The 20,441-nt window shown below is 35.7% G+C and overlaps 1 protein-coding gene across 7 annotated transcripts in view; it reads right to left on the minus strand.

The window, feature by feature from the left end:
* Nucleotides 1-20,441, minus strand: part of HELZ (helicase with zinc finger) — a 95,113-nt gene that overhangs the window by 36,391 nt on the left and 38,281 nt on the right. For 6 of the 7 annotated variants that reach the window (XM_075169455.1, XM_075169454.1, XM_075169450.1 and 3 more), the window contains 5 exons: nt 18,991-19,258; nt 13,957-14,290; nt 8,080-8,210; nt 5,562-5,741; nt 4,926-5,030 (listed from right to left, as the gene is read on the minus strand). In XM_075169455.1, the coding sequence (XP_075025556.1) occupies nt 4,926-5,030; nt 5,562-5,741; nt 8,080-8,210; nt 13,957-14,290; nt 18,991-19,258 (1,018 nt within the window). The remainder of the gene's footprint in view (nt 1-4,925; nt 5,031-5,561; nt 5,742-8,079; nt 8,211-13,956; nt 14,291-18,990; nt 19,259-20,441) is intronic. The other variant, XM_075169453.1, reaches the window with a different exon arrangement.

The raw sequence follows: 20,441 nt of genomic DNA on the forward strand, positions 1-20,441 counted from the left end.
AAAATGTCATGATATAAGTAAGCCACACTGAACAAGGGATTTCTTTCTCAGGTGCAGTCTGGGCTAGTAAAATCTCCCGTAATTTCATTAGTAGGTTTTTCTTCTTAAAGGTAGAGGAACCTATTACAAAAATGGGTTTTACCAGCTTAACACAAATCACAACGTTTTACCCTGCAACATACCCTTAACTTCTGATTAAAGAAGTGACCCTAACCTTCTAATCTTAATACCTGCATAAGCAAAGTACCTGAATGCCAGTAGTCAGGCAGCTACTAATCAAAACATTCATTAGTACCTGCAACACATTCTATTAGTGTGCAGTTATAGGTACAAAAATGAACAAAAACTGCAGCTACAAAACCAAAACCCAGCCATAGCTCACGTGAGAGTATATTTTCTCACATCATGTGCCTCACATCAAGATTTGAATTTTGGAGAAATTAAAACCTTGAAAGCTAAGGTTTACCCAAACCACAGGCAGTGAAATTACTAGCAAATACACAGAGAACTACATTGAAACGGAAATCCCATAAGATTATAGATTAGGGACTCAATCTTCTGCAAACAAAAGCACTGAATATATCCACTGTACTTACTAATGCTGGGTTAACACGCACAGAATCTGCATTTTGCGTGGAAATTCATACCACCCTTACTTCCAAATGTGACATATGGATATCTACAACGAAAGCCTTCATTTCTGTGGACCTCTAGCCAATGAGCCAAAGAATGGAACAAACTGCCAGCTAACCTACCTACGTTTCCATCAACTTTCCAGCCATTACGTCAAAAAAGAAATTTGCCCAAATATTTCTATTGAATGTTAATCAAATTGAGTATTTCCTGATCTTTCATGTTTTGCTTCCACTGATAAATTTCCATCAAAGTACCAATTTGTACAATAGACTATTTGCAAAAGTTAATTTACGTCAGTAATTAAGATTCACAATCATTTCCTTGTTCATGTTTCAGGCTGGGATTGCTGCTAAATCACTTAAAATACACTTCTAAAACTTAATAAAGGGGGAATCTAGAGTCAGAACCTCTGACGGAGGCTAAACACAGTTTCATTCGCACTCCTGTCCTACAAAAGCGACTTCTACTTCTCATGACTCCTTACAACAAAGTGAATGGGGACTAAATTTAAGTTCTTCAAAACTTCTTTTCCCTGTTCTGAACCAGAAAACACTAACTCCTCCCAGTTCTTGATAAAAAGACCAGGATTCTCCCTTCAGGCTGTGCTCCAAAGAACTCTTCTTGGATAAACTCCAATCCCAGCTCCTCAGATTTTGTGCAGTTATTTCTCACCTGAAATCCCCCAAGCAAAAAGAACACAGAAGCTTAGAGGAAAAAGAACCTAGCAGGCTCATTTCATGCCTCTGTTAAAAGACCATAAAAAAAATAAATCTAAGTAGTCCCAAGAAGCCTAAAGAAAACTTTAAAAGCACCTGATTTCCCTCTTCCATTTCTTTTGATCCACCTCCAAAGAGAGGCTCATTCTCACGAACAAGTATGTTCCTTGGGATGCAGAAAACATGTGAAGAACCTGCCTAATAACCTGAAAGTTAACTTTTTAAATCAATCTTTCTTTGAGAATGGCCTAAGATAGAAGGTAGAGTTTCACGAAAAAAAGTAATTGGCTAAGAGGCATTTCTTTTACAAACTAACATTTGATAAGATAAATTAATACCGTTTTCAGTACCAGAAATTTACTCCAGGCAATTTGGAAAAAAGGCGACAGCCCTTTAGGAACTGTTGGGTTTTTGTTTTGAGTTTCGGGGGTTTTTTTAATTCAAACTCTGGTTTGCGCCAATTGATTGATTTTTATAGTTTGGGTATCTCCTGAAGCTAGTAGCCACATACTAAAGCTACCTGGTTTCAGGCTACATGCAGTACTTACATATGTATGTTATGATCAAAATATTTAAAAAAAATGAAGCAGAGAGGTTTCAGCTGAGATATTTTAAACAGAATCAACTTATTTTCTGACATTGCTGAACTGATAGTCAGCAATAACATGTTTTGGAATAAATAAAAACAAAAATATTAAAAATACAGATAAAAGCAGTATCGACCTCCTTCCTTTTCCCCTAGTATTACATACAAAACCAGAGTATAAATACAACTAAATTTGAAATACACAAGTAAAATAATAGCAATAAACAGTAGATACCTCAATCACTGTGTGCCCAGAAGCATGCAGAGAAACTGCTGCTATCTGCTCCCTAGGTCTCGACTGGAGTTTTTAGGAGACGGTGATAATCTGAAGTATCTAGCTACAGTGCCTACCTCAGCAGCCTACCTCCCGAAGACCCTAGCAGTTGATGGAGAGAGACAAGCACATCCACAGGGTAGAAGGGTATCCAAATCAGGAGCCAATTACTACCTCTTACGGCTCTGACTCACCATCTAAAGGTGCCTGCTTCTCCACACTTAAAATCAAGTGTCTTAGCACCTAACAGAAGCACTTAATCGAAGGCTCTTTCCTCCTAACTGTAGGTAAGGGTTGGGTTTTTTCTTTCAGAAACACTTCTGCATTAATTTACTGAAGTATGACAAAATTGTTTCAATGTCAAGTTTCTTCAGGAAGAGTCAGGTTTTGGAATGTGCCCCTAATACAACTGAATCTAATCAAACCCAGGGGCATTTTTTTTTTCTGGGTACGAATTTGTTTATGGGCATCAGGACTATGAGAATTTGGCCTTCAGGCTTCACTGGTATTTTATTTAGATGCGGAACTTAAACTCAACATAAATTCTCAGTGTTCGTTCTGACTTTGCATTTTCCAAAGAAAGTTATTTTGTTAGGAAAAATTATGAATTTGTAACATGATATTTAAACAAAAACCCCCAAACTTTAGGCTTCAAACTTTTATGTTGCATCATCGACAAGATAATTTATTTAGTGTACATCTTACCTACAGAAATATTTACACAGTTCTCAGTACTCAGTCAATGTTGAATAATTAAGCTTTCCTTCTTTAAAAACAACATAAATATTATGGTGCTCCCCACTAAGCTATGGAAACATTTTTAGCAAGGATACTATTCAGCCAACTCATCACTTGTAGAGTAAATAAGGAAAAAAATCTAAAGCAAACTGTTCAGCCATTTAGAAACACATCAGACTCTGCAAGTAGCACATCCAGCTTTGATAATTAACTGCTTCTACTCCACTTGATGTTTCCTTTAAAACATTACAAGAGGCTCAGAGAACCCTGTTTAAACTACAGTAATGATTTTAATTTGGAAAATATATCTTGACAACAGTCAGTAAGAAAGGCAACAGATCCATAATTAATTTTATGCTAGGTGTCTCACACAGCTCTAGCTTTCAATTCAGATAAACTGACCCTTTAACTCCTGCCAGATCAGGTCGACATGCAGTCAGCTTTCACAAAACATATGCTTCTCAATTATATGTAATATTTTTTATTTGAAAACCTACATACTTGTGGATCCATAAATATATATATACACACAATTCCAGAGGTGCCTCCATTTTCTAAAACTTTTGCTTTTCATAGAGAGATCATGACTATTTGAACAATATCATATAATCTACAGCAGCACTTTCTGAAGGATTCATAACAAATACTATGACAATTATACTTAAATTCAAGCATTCAGTGTTTAAATTATGTGCTGTAATTTTCTTGGCATATATGTATATATATTTTAACCATAAGAAAAATACCACTTTCGTTTATGTATGTTTTTCATAAGTATTTCTGACACTGGACTATATAGTTGAATACAGCACATAAAAGAAGGTAGCAAAAGCCTAGCAACCACAATAAAACTGTATTTAACTTTAACTCCTTGCTCTGTTAAATCACACTGCAATATTCCTGAAGGTGTCAATTAGACACATTTTTTCCCACCACAAAATTAAGACACCATAATGCTTTCCATCACAAAGTGCTTTACAAATCACCTTAAGACAATCTGTGTTAAAATACAAGCAGATCAAAGGTAACTTTTCAAAAATAAGCTGCCTTCTTTTCCTTGGCCAGATCCTCAGTGTCTGTAAAATGTCACATGGCAACTAAAGCCAGCAAACCTAAGAGAATTTACACCTGTTGTAAATCTAGCCCTTTCACATAACTTCATTGGCTTTACTGACATTGCATAAAATATAAGTCCAGGATGGCTTTTAGTAGCTAGCAAGTAAACATACAGAGTCATTTTCTGAGTAATATAATAAACTCACACACTGGCATTCAGAAAATGATGCCCATAATTTAAAAAATATATACCAAGCTAGCAGTATAAATTATATACTGTGATTACTGCACAAAATATTCCCAGGAGTGAGTTTCTGCCCATAAATAAATCCTCCTTAACTATTTCTAGGCAAGTTTACCCTCCTTGCTCTTAAAGTTTCCACCTCTTCTTCTTTTTTTTCCTTAACTGATTTCCCCAAAATAGCCATGGTAAGTACATTTAACCACATATACAATGACTTCAAACTGACTTATTAGAAGAGGCCAAACTACTTTCACATAATTCTCTAAATATGTAGCTCCTATGACATCAAAATTTTTCTTCAAAAAGCCAGGTGAGTAGCCCCAGTTTCCAAATTATCATTGTAAGTGTGAGTCAAAATTTTCTGAACTATAATACAATTAAAGTTCATTTTATTTTATCATAGTAGCTTTTAGAGGAGCATATCAAAAGTTTGCTCATTAGGAAAGACACATTTATCAATAGAATAATAAAAGCTTAAAAAAGGATGTCTTTATTTTTAACAAATGACCCAAAATTATGTTGACAATGTTTCACGTTCCTTTTAGTCTATGTTTTTAAAAGCACTGCTGGTAACGCCAATATGCTTTTATGTTTTAAAAGTTCTTTAACCTTTTTTATAGACACCTTTTCTTAAGAATAGTATTTTATAGATACATAATAAGCCTTAAAAAATACCTGAGAGGTCTTGCCTGGGGATTGCCTGCTTCTACATATGGATGTAAATAATCCTTTATGTAGAGATCAGCAGCACTATTAGAATGGGTGCAAATGAGAATCCTGCTGGAATAAATGGTGCAAATAAAAAAGCAATGAAGAAACAGAAAACAATTCAAAGCAGTAGAATACAAAAAAAAGGAAACAGTGGCCATCTTCCTGCACATTTGTCTTAATGAAACTAGTCACTAACCTACCGTAGTTTGCATGATTCAGCCCTTTAACTCAAATCCTTCAGTTATGAAAAGATTTAAAGTTCAAACAGTCTTTCAATAATTATTTTGTGATTATTAATCTAGACTTGATTTTAAGTAAGGAACAGTTTTTATTATCTAGCATACTGCAAAACTTTTCTTGTCGAGCAAATCACAGTCATTCTACATACTATAAATTTTAATTAGTTTTGTTCTAAATGGAAAATACAGGCTAAGACTATAAAATTACTTTATCATTCAAAACAATGACGGATGGCTTGGGTTTTGTTTGTTTTTAAGCTGGATGGAAATTCTATATTTCTACCTTTCACTTGAATTTAAGTAAAAAATTACATCTTCTCTGCTAATCAGGTATCGCTTTATATTTAGTGCCCCATCTCACCTAGTATCCTGTTGTTGGAGTATGTGCTTGACTGCCTGAGCCAGAGTGAACGTTTTTCCTGTCCCATAGGGACCGATGATAAGAACAGGAGGCAGTTGTATTGAAAGTGGAGTAGTGATAGCCAGAACAGCCTCTTTCTGCTTAGCATTTAGTCGAGGGTCCAACTGCTCATCCCATTGTCTGTACAAAAGGAGGCAACAGAGTTTAAAAACAGAAGCGATGACAATCTGCTGTCAGTCAGAAATGAAATTAGGTAAGATTTCAAAAGCTTCAAAGAAATTAAAGATCGTGTCATTCTGAGGCACACTGAAACAAATCAACAAATCTAGCCAATCACATGCTTTAATCACAAAACTTTGATAATATTTGCAATAAATCAGTTGAGGTTTTTTTTTCCCAAAAGGAATCTAACTACTTCTCAATTTACATTATCTCACCTAACAATAACTAACCTGCATAGTACACATTTTAGAAAAAGTATATGCTGCACTATCACCTGATAACAAAAGCAAGTAGACATACAATGATCTCCTACTATTACTATGCAAAATGTAACATTAGTTATGTTTCTTTCCTGGAGTATTTACATCGTCAACTTTAAAAGTCAACAGTTATACAACCCCAGGGCTTGGTAAAAATTATCTATGATGAAATTCAAAAACAATTTAAAAACTAATGGCTAATTTAAAAACTAATTAACTACAAACTTCCCTTTACTTTTTTTTTTTTAAATCATTAAGGCACATACCTCTAACAGGAAAGCAGTCTAAAAAAAGGATTTTTGCTGTAACCAGCTAGTGATACCAGCATTAAGAGGAAGATGCTTTCAGAAAATTCCAGTGAGCATAAGAGGTTAAAGATTTGAAGACACAGTTTTTAATATTCCCACTGACAGTTTTAAAAGTAGACGTGCATAGTAAAAAACACCTGTCACTGCTGCACATATGGCCATACTTTAGTAATGTGATCTGCTTTGGTACAAGCACTATGCTTCTAACAGACTGGGAAAGTTTCTATTCAGTAGTAGTTAGCACCAGGGAGTAAAATGAAGAGGGAATTGACTGAATTCCTAACTTTTAAGACAGCTATGAACAACAAGCTGGCAGGAGACTCTAGGAAAAAAACATGCTTATTACACTGACTTAAACTGAACTACAACCATTATATATATCCTTTATATAAAAAATATAAAACAATTATACAAATAAATGATATCAACTACAACTAATACGTAAATTTCTGTAAATATAAATTTCCTGACATAAAACAGAGAAGACAAAGTTTTAGCTTATTGACTCACCTTCTTTTTATTGAAATCACTGCTTGCTTCCAAACGATTCCTAAACACTATTTCCGTGTAAGATTCACTCAAAACTTAACTAAGTCAGTGAAAAGATTGTCACTGACGTCCATTAGCTTTGTAGTGTAACTCGATGCAAAATCCATTCCCTTCTTTCTGCCTTTACTGTCAAAGCTTTGACGAATGCAGCATCCTCACCCAGAACACTGCTACCACCCTTTTATCATTTCTGTTCTTCCTACACTTCCAAAGACAAACTAAAATTTTTCCAGTGATTTTTGTCTTACATTATCTCGCTGTCTCAGGTTTCTGGCCTGATCACTTTCCTTTTAATCCTTGAGCTATCTTCTGATTTGTCCTGCATCACAATCACACTCTTAATTCTCACCTTCAAGACACCACATGACTCCTCGCATGCTGTACAGGCTATCAGTTCCACATACCTCTCATTTCCCTGGTTTCTAAGTACAGAAACCCCATGCCTCTTTTATCCTTCCCCATGCAGCAAGAATACTGAACATATTCCCTGAGCAACACAGCCTGACATTTCTCTTCCCTAAGTTTCCTCTTCAAGACAAACTATTTTCACTGCATCACTGCATCAGCCTTAAGTGTCCTTAAAAGTATTTACATAACATATGGGTTTATATGTCATAAAGGGAACTGTAAGACATGTATACAAAAAATCTCAGGACTGCTTGCAAGTGCAATGCTGGTCCTTCCAAGACTCATTCCCACACTTTTCCTAGTCATCCCCCTCAGCGATATGTCCAAATTCGGGCTCATTGCATCAAACTTTAAAAGTACTAATGGATCGCTCCTTTCAAATAGAAGTCTGCACACTTGAGATCCTGCACAGCAAACTCCTTGGAACTGGTATTTACATTCCTATAAAGTATCATGCATATTTTCAGTAAAGAACAGCAGAACAGTAAATAACAATAGCAGATTTGTTTTCTACAGCTACAATACAACTGCAATGCCTATAAAACTACAGCTCAACCGCAGGGAAAAGCCATCAACAGATTCTAGTCCTCAGAGGATCACTTTTCTTGTTTTATTTAGAACAGTTTCACTCCCTTCTCTGAACCACCCTCACCATTAATGAAGAGCAAGGCATGTTTCTCGTTCTAGGGCAGATTTCAGGCATCTGTTATGAGAAATGCAGTACTGCATTACCATACAATCTTTGATATTAAAGTGTGTGTATTCTTGTACCTGTTGGGACTCCAGGGTATGGTGGGAGTCATGCTGACATCTGGAAACAAAATACTGTTGTCCTTAATCCTGTCCAAGGCATAATGCATTTCACAGAGGGGTAAGCGATTTAACTGAAACTGAAGTTCAACCTGCAGTACAAAATGAATAAATAAATGAAGAGGTGAACCAAAAATGATTAATTTAGAAAACACTTTGCTGCGTATGATACGTTTTTATCTTTCTGCAAACTACTGACTCTCAGAACAAAACAGCAAACATCATTCAATCAAAAGATTTGTGATAAAATTAACTTGCTCTTTTTTTTGTTTTGAAGCAAAGATAAATACAGCATTTTCTCTAACGTAATTTTGTTGTTTGATTTTTAAGATTAGTTTCCACTGTATTTTCAGAAAAAAAAAAAGGGAAAACATTCCTGGAATTATTTTTTGAATACAAAAAATACTGCTGGGAAATATTATTGTCCTTAAACATTGTTTTTACAAATATAAGCTTCCATCCCTTATCTTAAGAACAACCTCAAAAAAGTGACAGGCCAGAAATTTTTACGGATCAACAGATGACATAAATCAGATGTGTGACCAGCAGAGATAAACCCCAAACATTATTTATTTCTAGTCAAACTTTCTGGAATAATATAACTTGTCATTTATATTCAATTATTAGGACTCTCCAAAAGTTAATTTCTAACAATTAGTTGCTTATCAATACATTCATTTTTTTGTTCTCTCAATTACTTGTGGTTTAATGCTAGTAAATAAAAGATAATGCCAACAAAATTCTGGTACAAAGCCAGAAACAACATGCAGAGCACATTAACATCCCTGATTAAATTCAGAACTGAACAATGGATAGTGAAATTAGTTTATACATACATATACTAAGAGAGCAAAGAGAAAAATACATTCTGAATTTGAACATGGGATAAAAGCAGCTCCTGGGGAAACAATTCATAAAAACAGCTCACTCAGATTATCACTTACACATATTTAAATTTGCAATTATTAATCTCTCCAAAAACAAATGGATCTGATCAGAGCATTGCGCCAAAGAACTACATGTTAACAACCAACACAGAAGCCTTTATACAAAATTTGACACAGATTTGCACTAATATAAAACAGCATAAAAACACCCAAAGCTGCTGAAGAACTTCAAGTGACTGGCATACATTTTCAGGTTTTTTTTCAAAGCATTGCTATCTATAGATAAATATTTATGTAATTACTGTGCTACAACTCTAATGAGCATTTGTGATTAAGTAAGAGTAAATAAGTACCTTTCTGAGATTTACAGTGAGCTGTGAGCATGCTTACAAACAGCCAGCCAAATTACTGCAACCTGTCTGGAAAAGTAACCCTCATTTACTGGAAAGCATACCAGCAATATTTAAAATTTCTACAGTCATCTTTACTGATAGATTTCACAACCACCTTATAGAAACTGGTTCTGTACTACCAATTAACAGATGAGAAAAACAGAAACAGAGTAAAGACGAGCTGAAGCTGGTACATCAGCACCATCACACCACTGAAGAGATGGGGCAAAGCTGCGGTCGAGCACCCCATGTCATCCCAGAGAAACGCCATGGAGGTGACACAGTCATTCTAAACGCACCCCCATATCCAAAGCAAAAATCTGGTCTCAGATCTATTAATCTTCTCCTCTAGCACTCACTGATTATCTATTAGTCAGTCCGTTATTACTTAATCACACTTTAATCTCATTATAAGTATTGCTACCAACCAGGAAGTTCAACAAATACAAAGCAATACTAGAATATATTTTTGTAATTATCTTTTCTGACAACTTATATAAAGACTTTGAAAAGTCCTTGTCAGCTAAAATAAGTTTTCCTTATATACTACAAACAAAACCCAATTTGTTTTATTAAAGATTCCTGTGGTTATCAAAATAAGATGGCAAACTTGGGAAAAAAAAGGGGGGGGGGCAGTTAGAAAAGCAGACAATCACTTCTCTAAACAGGAGAGGCCTCATTCAAAGCCATATAAATTTCTCCCATGATCTTTCTCCTATGGAGGAGAATTCCTCCTATGGAGGAATAATTTAGCCTTTTAGATTTAACTACTTGTTGGACCTGACACGCCTTCATCTACGCAGAAATTCACTTCCTACCATAGGGATCACACCTGTAAAAACCCTCTTGTGCACCAGTAACGTTTACTACTTGAAGACCATCTCTTTTAAAAGGATTTGCAAAACACAGTTCTTAGCATTTTCTTTCTTCCAGTGTATTTAAATATTACACTGTTCATATTATTATGTCGCACGTAAAATCAACACTAGCTTTGCTGTAAATAAACAATGTTTGCTTCTATCAGTGCAGAATGTAGCCATTAACTTTCAGTCTCTGGCAGATACGAAGACAGTAAATATTCATCTTGACTATCACATTTTACAGCAAGATGTATAACCATAACTCTGAAGAAACGGGCAGTAACAAATCTGTACAACATTAACTGCTAGGAAAACTTTTTTTAAAAAGGACACATGAACGTTTAAGAAATTTTTTCCCACTGTTCCACATGCAGTTTATGCCTACCCGCTACCTTAGTAAATACCCTGGGCTTCAAAAGCAGTGTGGTTTAGCACTTGTCAAGAATGACAGCACCAGCTCGTCCTGCCCGAGGGGGACCTCGAGCTGCCATCCAAAGCGCTGTCCTACCCACCCAACATCCCCCCGCAGATGTTTGGAAAAGGCTTCCACACAAATGGCAGTGATCCCAACCTCACAGTTTGATCTACACAGGAAAAATATCTTTCCTCAGACAGATCCAAGGCTAACAAAAGACCACCCAATATAACAATGACAATTTAAATGCAGAAAAATTGTGATGCTCATCTGAGCGACACTTTAATGGCCCCTTCTGGGAGTCCAAGCAAGGCCTAGCATTAAATACCTCTTATTATCTACCTGCATTCACCACTTTCTTTAACAGCTTGTGATTTGTTTTGGTTTTAATCCAGTTTGGATTTAATCAAATAGTTATATTTGCTGTTGCAGAGTACTGAATGAGGCCATCTGTGAAGGAGAGGCATGTAACCTGCTTTAATATATATTCCACAATAAGAAAACAGTGGGAAAGGAAGTTAATCCATTGCCAGTTTCACAGAAGAGGACACAGAACAGAGTAACCACTCCAAAAATAAAACATGTTAATTCGGTCACCAAAAAGAGCAGCAGCCAAGGGGGTTTAAAGCACCAGTTCACTCCATCCCACCTTCATGAATGGTCCACTTGATAAAAGCAGAATTGTGTATTTATTATAGTTAAGCCAGGACAACAGGCAAACAAGCAATCAGGAAGTTTCCAAGATGAATTATTAGAAGAGGAAAGGAAGCAAACTACCTAACTTATCCAAAACCTACAGAAATAAAAGCAATTTTGTCAATGTTTAAGAATCACATAGGGCATACTAACTCCACTGAAGACAACAGCAAAATTTCCAGCATCTTTAATAAAAACGCTATACATCCAAATTATAATATCCTCAGTTCTGACCTGAGGATCCCTTTCCAAATTTTCAGTCAACACTTAATCAGAAAAAATTTCCTCACGTTTAGAATTCATTAAAACATAGGTAACACTTTAAGGATTTGACTACCGGTCAACTATGTATGTAGTACTATATATGTATGAAATACTAAATGATTTTACAAATAACTTCAGGACCCAATTTTTAATGCAGAATAGATTTGCTGCCTCAAGTGAAGTTTTATAAGACACTCAAAGAAAAATAAGACACCCCAGCTCATTTTGCATTCCAGTGGAGTTTCTGATAGAATCAGTTAGTAAGTTTAATTATTGTTTTAAGAAAACAAACACAAAGCCAAGAGCCCAGAACAACGTAAGTCTTCCCAGACCAATTATCCATGTTAAATTAAGACATTAGGATTCTTGCATATGTTTCCCCAAAACAAAATGAATGGGAGGAGATAACCGTTTGGTGAAAATGCATTCATTTCAAGCAATTCCACTGACCTTAATTTGAGGTTATTTCTGTTTAGTAACAAGATCAATCACAAGGTCTACAGCAGCCACACACTGGGTATGGGTGGGGAGTTTAAGTATTTAACTTAACTAGAGCTTTGTCTTCCCTTACGTGCATTTACATCTAATCATAGAATCATCAAGGTTGGAAAAGACCTCTAAGATCATCGAGTCCAACCGTCACCCAACACACCATGCCCACTACACCATGTCCCTAAGGGCCTCATCTACACGTCTTTTAAATACCTCCAGGGATGGGGACTCCACCACTTCCCTGGGCAGCCTGTTCCAAGGCCTGACCACTCTTTCAGTAAAGAAATTTCTCCTAATGTCCAATCTAAACCTCCCTTGGCGCAACTTGAGGCCATTTCCTCTCGTCCTATCGCTGTTACTTGGGAGAAGAGACCAACACCCACCTTGCTACAACCTCCTTTCAGGGAGTTGTAGAGCGATGAGGTCTCCCCTCAGCCTCCTCTTCTCCAGACTAAACAGCCCCAGTTCCCTCAGCCTCCTAATGCACTACCTTGTTTGCAAACTACACAGTATTTTTAAAAAAAAAAAAGTATCCTCACCCATTTCATGTTAACTGCAAAGTAAACAAAAGCCTGATCTTACTGCCAACACAATTTTCTCTAGCAAAAGTGTTATAACTCCTCGTTTTGTGACTGAATGCCCCCAAGACAGATAAATATCTGTCTTGGATATAAGTGTCAGCAGAGTGAGAGCCATGGAGGCAAGTATTATCATTCTGAAACACAGGATATATATAAAAAAAGTATTTATTCACCTTCCTCATGCCTCCATCTACCAACCCTTATCGTCTTCATCAAGGAAATACTGTACGTTGAAGACTTTTCCACTGAAGGACAGTATTCCTTTTGTTCTGATATGGGCGCAGAAATCAGTACAAGGCCTATTCATAACCTCAACAGACCTTATTAAAAATTAATCTCACCTCAGGCCTAGGAACAAGTAGTGGAATCCACAATGACACAAACAAAAAGAATGAGAAGATACAAAATAAAGAGTCCAAGATGCAAGTTATTGTCATGGTTTAAGACGGGTTCTAGCTGGCTACGTCAAGAGCGGCAGAGATATTGGGGGGGGGGGGGGGGGGGGCGCGGGCGGCAGAGGGAGAAAAAAAAATACAGGAATAGAAAACTCAAAGGCCTCCTTTGACTTCATTAAGAAAAGGTTCCCGAGGTCTCTGGTGAGAACAGTTATGATGGACAGAACGATAGAACCCGCATCAGAGAGACTAAGCTGGAGAAAAGTCGTCCAGGCAGCAGGAGTAAGCAGTATTTTCAGTGGTTTTAGAATGAGGGGAAAGGGTGGGTAGGTCTGGCGGAAGAAAGCCCATGAACTACCCACAAACACCTACCTGCAGGAAAATAAAAATAAGACAAAACTTTCCTTTACAAGTCCATAGAGAGAAGGCTTTGTATTTGAACCAGAGACAACGTAAAAACAATGTCCAACACAACTTACAAATCACACTCTCAAAACCATAAGATATACAAGCAGGAATCTGCAAGCAATGCCTAATCATCTCAAAAAAATTTTGCCAGAAATGAAATTCATTAAAATGTATTTTTACTCTGTAACAGTTCTAAAATAGTAATTTCTTTTCCAAATAATAAGACTTATATATACAACACACACGTGTGCACACACACAAATATACATGTATATTTATGTATAAAAAGATTTCACCTATCTGAAATTCTCATCCGTGCTCTGCTTTCTGTGTTCGATGATGAATAATAAAATTCCTTTTCATATCTTCAAGCAATTATTCTGGGTGGAGCCAAACCAGACACAATGCAAACAGTTCCCGTACCAAAACCACCTCCACTCAGACTTACCTGCATTTCACAATCTGCCCGAAGATTAAGTTCTTCACAGCATTCCCTGGATACCCTCAAGAAGATATAATCCTTTGTTTTCTCCTCAATAGCTGCTTCATAAACCTTCTCTTTGGTTCCTTGGGTCTGTGTTGACTTCTCTTTAGTGACAGGCAATAAATAAACAGCATTGACTTTGGTCATCACCAGCCGTCCAGCCAAAGTGTCTTCCGAAAGCGTTTCAGTGAGCTTAAAGCGGCCAAAAAGTTGTCCATTTTGGGCATACTTTGCACCTCCAGAAACACCAGTGAGCATGAAGCTTGCTACAATCTGCAATTGCACTTTTATGTTGAACCTAAGCAAGAAAGCATCAAGTCAGTGCAGAAAAATGCTCTCAGATTCAGAAATTTCATGCATTCAGACTGAAGATTCACTGCCTTACATTCTGAATGTATAACTTTTAAACATAAAAAGTATAGCCAAACTGGCCCTTTGTAAGTACATAACTGTCGAATGTTTACACGTTTTCCTTTTGATTATAGCCTGTAAAACATATATTCCAAAGAATCAACATCTATGAAGCTTAAAGAAAGAACCCGCACAACAGAGAATCAAATACTAGATTTTCTGAGACCAAAATAAGTTTAGGGTGAATTAGAGTTGGTGAGCGTGTCCCAAAGCAGTAAAAATTTCTATTGAAGTAGTCTGTAAGCTTATGTTAGGTATTCAAGGAGAGAGGTGCAGGCAAAGAACAGAGTAAGATTCCTATTTATTTCACACATCTCTTCTACGCTGCACACTAAAGACGGTAATCTACATCTTAAAAGGTAAATGGTATTATACCTATAATTCAGAGGGATTGATTAAAATGCCTCAAAAAAAATCAGAATGTAGACATTAAAATGAGGTAATTTTATTTCAAATGAGGGAATGGCATCACAGGCTCAGCCATATAAAACATCTATCCACAGAACTCCTATCAGCAGCAATTTCTGCTGTAACCAGACATGTAACAAATTCAGTCTTTGTAGCTACCATTTTCTAGAAGTCACATGCATAACACATTAAAGTGACTTATTAGCACACTTTATTGACCTACATAGTAATCTCCTCCTAGAATGTTTGGGTTTTTTTAAACAGATTGCTTCAACCTGGTTTTAAAAAGAACAAAAGGGGAAGAAAGTCTGTCACACTTAACAATATTCAGCTCTCTTCTCATCAGCAGCTTTTTCCTGAATTTGCAACAAATCACAGAAAAAAAGTAAAAACCAAAGGTTTTCACAAATGAAATAAAGTCTCTTGGAAAAAAACTCATTTTCTTATAATACTTTTCATACTCACACTGTTTTTATTTGTTCTTCTTATAATTTCTATTTTAACCTAGTAAACTGGTAATTTATCATTTAAATGCTGTGTCAGTAATCATAAACCCATAACAATAAAATCCAACATTTCAGCTCGCCTGGTAATTAAACATCTACCAAACCAATCAAATATGATTTGCCAGATATGAAAAAATTGTGAGTCTTGCACAAAAATTGCAAGTTTGCCCCCTTGTGGTAATAGTTGCCCTTTAGTATGTGATCCAAATTTCACACTCCTCCACTCTCAAAAAGCAAGACATGTCTTCTTACTGAACACGGATTTGTTTGGTTCATCAGTAACCACAAAGGTTACTGCACAAGTTAAAGCAATCACTCAAAAGCATGTACTTCAGGGAGCACACTGGAATTAAGTGCAATCCTTCTGATTTCCACACGTGCTAAAAAACCCAAAACAAAACAAAAAACAAGCTTTCTTCTATACAAGTGCTGCAGTATTCCAAAGCAGATATCAACAAGTTAGCAAAATCTAAAACAGCTCGTATCTCATTCAGACGATTGTTAAAATACTATATAAAACATTTAACGCAGTAACCAAGAGCTCAGCATTATTACTAAGATACAATCGAATGCTATTGTGAATTTATTTTGTTAAAACTTTCCTAAAGTTGAATCCCTATGCTACTGAATATGCATCAGCTCATTCTCAAATTCGAATTTGTAAAAACGTGCTGGAAGACAGTATTACTGCCGTTCTGAGACAAGGCACAAGTTAGCGTCTTTATAAATGACTAAACTGCATCTGCTGTGCTAAAGGGAATCTAAAGTTTAGAGATTATCAAGCAATTTCTACCGAGTAAGCTGACACCTTCTGGCAAACTGTTAAACTACAAAATCCTCTAAGGATTAGATTTAAAAAATCAGAAGTTGCTTGTTTCATCCATTCCTCACCCTTGCTTTGCAGGTTTATACAAAAAAAGGTTTTCAGTCAAGCTTATACAAATCAAACAAACAAAAACTTATGTTTCCTCCTAAGCTCTGCAAAACCCCAGCCTAATTGCAGTGTTAATGAAACTAGCTACAGAAAAGCCTGTTGTTCATATTTAAAATCATAGAAATTAAAGAAAGACATCATAAATCATTTATTCATCTAGTACCAATGCAAACAATAAATTCCCAAAAGGCAAATAAACCCATTCTGAACAAAGCCCGATATAACGATATCTTAAAAGTACATTCAGCACATTTCCTCTTACATTTATACATGCAGAGTTCAGACAGGGTGTGCGGTGTGACACCTACCCATGTATTGATAAATGTGAGACATAATAATGACAAAAGCAAATTTATTTTCCATCAAAGCCAGTATTTTAAGTTTTCACAGCCCTGAGGATAAATCTGCTCTGTAATTCTGGTAGCATACAGTGTACTGTATGGAAGGAGCTCTATGTCACCTCACACATTCTTTAATGTTCACACAAGAAAATACACAGTAAGTTCTAGCCACTCTAACAATTATATGCTGTTTTTCTTTTGAATATACAACAGAGAAAGGAAGAGTTTTAAAACTGTCAACAGACTGTATGTAGGGCAAAACTTTCCAAAAGCAAACTAGTATCTAGATCAGAACATTGTTTTGCATTTTCTTACAGAGTATGTTTGCATTTGGAAATCAGACAGCAGTGCCTCCTTTATTCTAACCTTTATTACTCTATTTTGTGATGTACTAATGTGGAGTAATTTTTATAAATGCCTCTTGAAATATTAGAATAAACATGGTTTAAAAGTAAAGCTCCCTGAGATTATCCAGAATGAACTCCCTTATAACTCAGTTATAAGAACCGAGTTCAAGACTTTTTAAAGCCACTGGACCTTCATCCAATACTTTTCAGTAGTTCCACTCAGGTCATCCCACGTAAAGTCTGAAACAGTGTTTTCCTAGAAAGTGAGAAATCATCAACATTCTTACAACCCAACAATTCACTTCAATCTGAACTGCAGACGCTTGTGTTATTCCAGTCTTGTCATAAGAGACCACGTTGACAACCTTACTCCTTTTACGATACACATACACAAACCCATTAGAGAGTACTAGCTCATCAACATTTTCACTCATGGCACCACTTCCGTGGTATTACAACCCACTTGCATTTGTATTTCTGGGCCCGTTTCTAGGCTTGCAAGCCTGACACTTCACTAGAGAATACCAAGTGTGTGATCTTAGCCGCAGAGGATCAGGAAAGCGTGCTAGTTTGAGCCCTGTTGCAATAAAGTGGGTCAGCTACAACATCAAAAGAATATTTCTGTCATCAACACTATCAAAACAGAAGATTTCGAGAACATTATTAAAACTTACTTTTATTAATCTACTAGATAGAAAAAGAAGAGCAATAACTTATCACTGCACCGAATTGTCCAAAGGGGAAGCATTACACATAGGATACATTTATTATTCTTTTATTTCTACAGGCATGCTGCTCTTTGGTTTCCTATGAGGCATGAGAGTGTAATTCTCAATGTGAAAATTCACTCAGTAAAAATATTGTTTACTGTTATATCATATTGCATAATGTTTACTTTAAACCCACTTTTGTTTTAAAAAGCCTTAGAAAAGCCAACCTGATTATAAATATGTATGATGGAGAATATTTCTGTATGCTGAAAACAGTGTTCAAGCATGATTCCTCTGTATGTCAGATTCCAGCTCAAGAGCAGAGCGCAGCAGTGATGAAAGATATGAAGAAAAATATTTCAAATATACTGCCCTTCATCTGAGATACAAAAAAGAAATGGAACCATTTTTCTGCTTAGAAATACAACTGCTCATGGTATTTTCTTCCTAAATTCAGCTGAACCTCTGTAGCTCCAGGAGTGGTCCATCTTAAAAAGACATTTTTGATTCGGAACTTAAATAATTGATAGAACTAAATTTGCTACCAAATTAGGTTAAAGGGAAGTTACACCTTTTTGACCTTCCATTCTGCGTAGTGCAAGACTTTAAAACTCTTCGTACCACATGAGCGCAGCCAAAATAAAACCATAAATATCAAACTACAGAAAAAAACGCCCCATGAGAGTCTATACATGGGAAGCTCACATCTTCCTAACTCTGTATTTGTTCATGCAGCTAATCCAGTTTGGTAATATGTATATAATACCTAAAGATATTACAGAACAAACCAAACAAAAAATGTATACTATATGCCTTTTATTCACAAGCTGGTTTTCAGCCTTATTATTTAAAGAATAAATATAATAAAGTCAGCTGCCACATCATCATAAGATCAGTTTGATCCACCCACAATTCAACCTTTTACTTAAAGAAAAAAAAAATTGTTTTACACTCCCTCAAGGCCTTTCATACAAAGGTTTCATGTATTGCTTTGCTATAACCTATTTTCACCAAGGAACAAAAATATGATTCCTATTATTAATATTTTGTATAGAGAGCCAAAAAACTATAAACAAAAATCATTATTATCCAGACATTAACAAAACATTGTACAATAGCTGTTTAGTGCTTCCAGCCGAAAGCATAGACTGATACATACAATTTGTTTTAAATGAGTTATCCATGAATTACATTTGTTAAGTGCTAGTGACCTTTATCAAAAGTTACTATTTCCAGATTCATGTTCAACAATCACACAGGTTTAATGAAAAAGTTGCCATCCTCATTTTAATAGGACAGCAAGAAATCTCTAAGAAGTATTTTTATAAAGGTATCACTTACTTGCTAACTTCCTTATACTGTGCTATTTCCTCTATATAAAGGAGGTCATGTAGCCGTGACTGATAGTTGGTCTTGGTCAATGATTTGTCCAGGACAGATTGTGTAAATAGCTGGTCAGCAGATAGAGGGATTTGGTATCTGGTAAGAAGGCTCTTCTCCAATTCAGTAGTTTCATTAGGCTCAAATTCTACAATAGTCTTAGAAGTAGAATCCCAACGCTTAGCTGTGGTTAGTAGCTGTTGCCGTGCATGCATCAGGTATTCAAGATCTGGATGTAGATACATAATAGGGAAAGGAAATAAGTTCAAACTCCGTATGTGTTTGGTTTTTATTTAAAAAAAAACAAAAAATACAAAAAAAAACCAAAAAAACCCACTTCTAAAAATAATCCCATTAGAGACAATTAACTAAACATAGGTAAGAGTCTCCTCTGCCTTCAACGGCTTTAGTAAGTTCACTGCTAGCAATTATCATCCCTACTTTTCAGGTGTACACAGAGAGCAAGCAGGCTCTCAAACAATACCAGAAAATAAAATACTCTATAGATAGCAAATAGAATGAATACAGACAAACAAGGAAAGCACTTTTATTTTAATAATTGCAAGCAACTTTGAAGGACTTGGTGTTGCAATATGCTTTCAAAGCCTAACTGCAACAGCGTCTCAAAAATATAAAGTAGTTAAGAACCTTACAATGTATACTATAAAATTTATAAAATAATAAAAACAAGTTGATAAACTAGCTGGTAAGAAATCATTAAATTTGCAACATTGTGAAAGCCTTTAAAAAAAAATTCTACAGTACAGTAATATGTGTATTCTGCAGACAGTTACAGAGCTAAAGTTGGTTTGCTAGGCAAAACTTTGGAAATGTAACCTAACACGATATAAAGTTAGAAAATTAAAAGGAAATTCGTTTTTCAGTATACCCTAATCTCAGGGACCACATAGCTTAAATGAGAAACAGAAGACCAAGCACTGTCTACAGCCAAAATATATCCATTAGCACCGCAAAAACACTATGACAACAGTGTATCAGTTAACAGAACTGCAGTTAAATTGTAGAGCTGAAAATATTTGGCATTTATAGTGAAGCTATGATATCCTAATGTATTATCTCTGAGTAAGATTTAAGATAGGTATCCAGGATATCACACCAACGCTGAAAAATGTGAAAAAAAAAAATTTCAAATTCAAATTAAATACTTAACATCATCTTGACTGTCTTTATTCTAAACAGAAGGAAAACAGCTTTTTAGCAAAAGAAATCTCAGTTCAGCTTGACTATGACTACAGGAACAGAGCTTATCTTACTCGCTAATCTCGTAAGTATGTGTTCACTAAGAAGCCAAATTTAAATATCTACCTCAAGCCTGAACCATATTACAGTTGTATGGCAAGAAAAAGTCCACGTTTGTGTGGTTTCTGTGTTTGAAATCATCTCACCATAAA

This window comes from Calonectris borealis, chromosome 20 (genome assembly GCF_964195595.1).
Source record: "Calonectris borealis chromosome 20, bCalBor7.hap1.2, whole genome shotgun sequence".
Classification (NCBI taxonomy): Eukaryota; Metazoa; Chordata; class Aves; order Procellariiformes; family Procellariidae; genus Calonectris; species Calonectris borealis.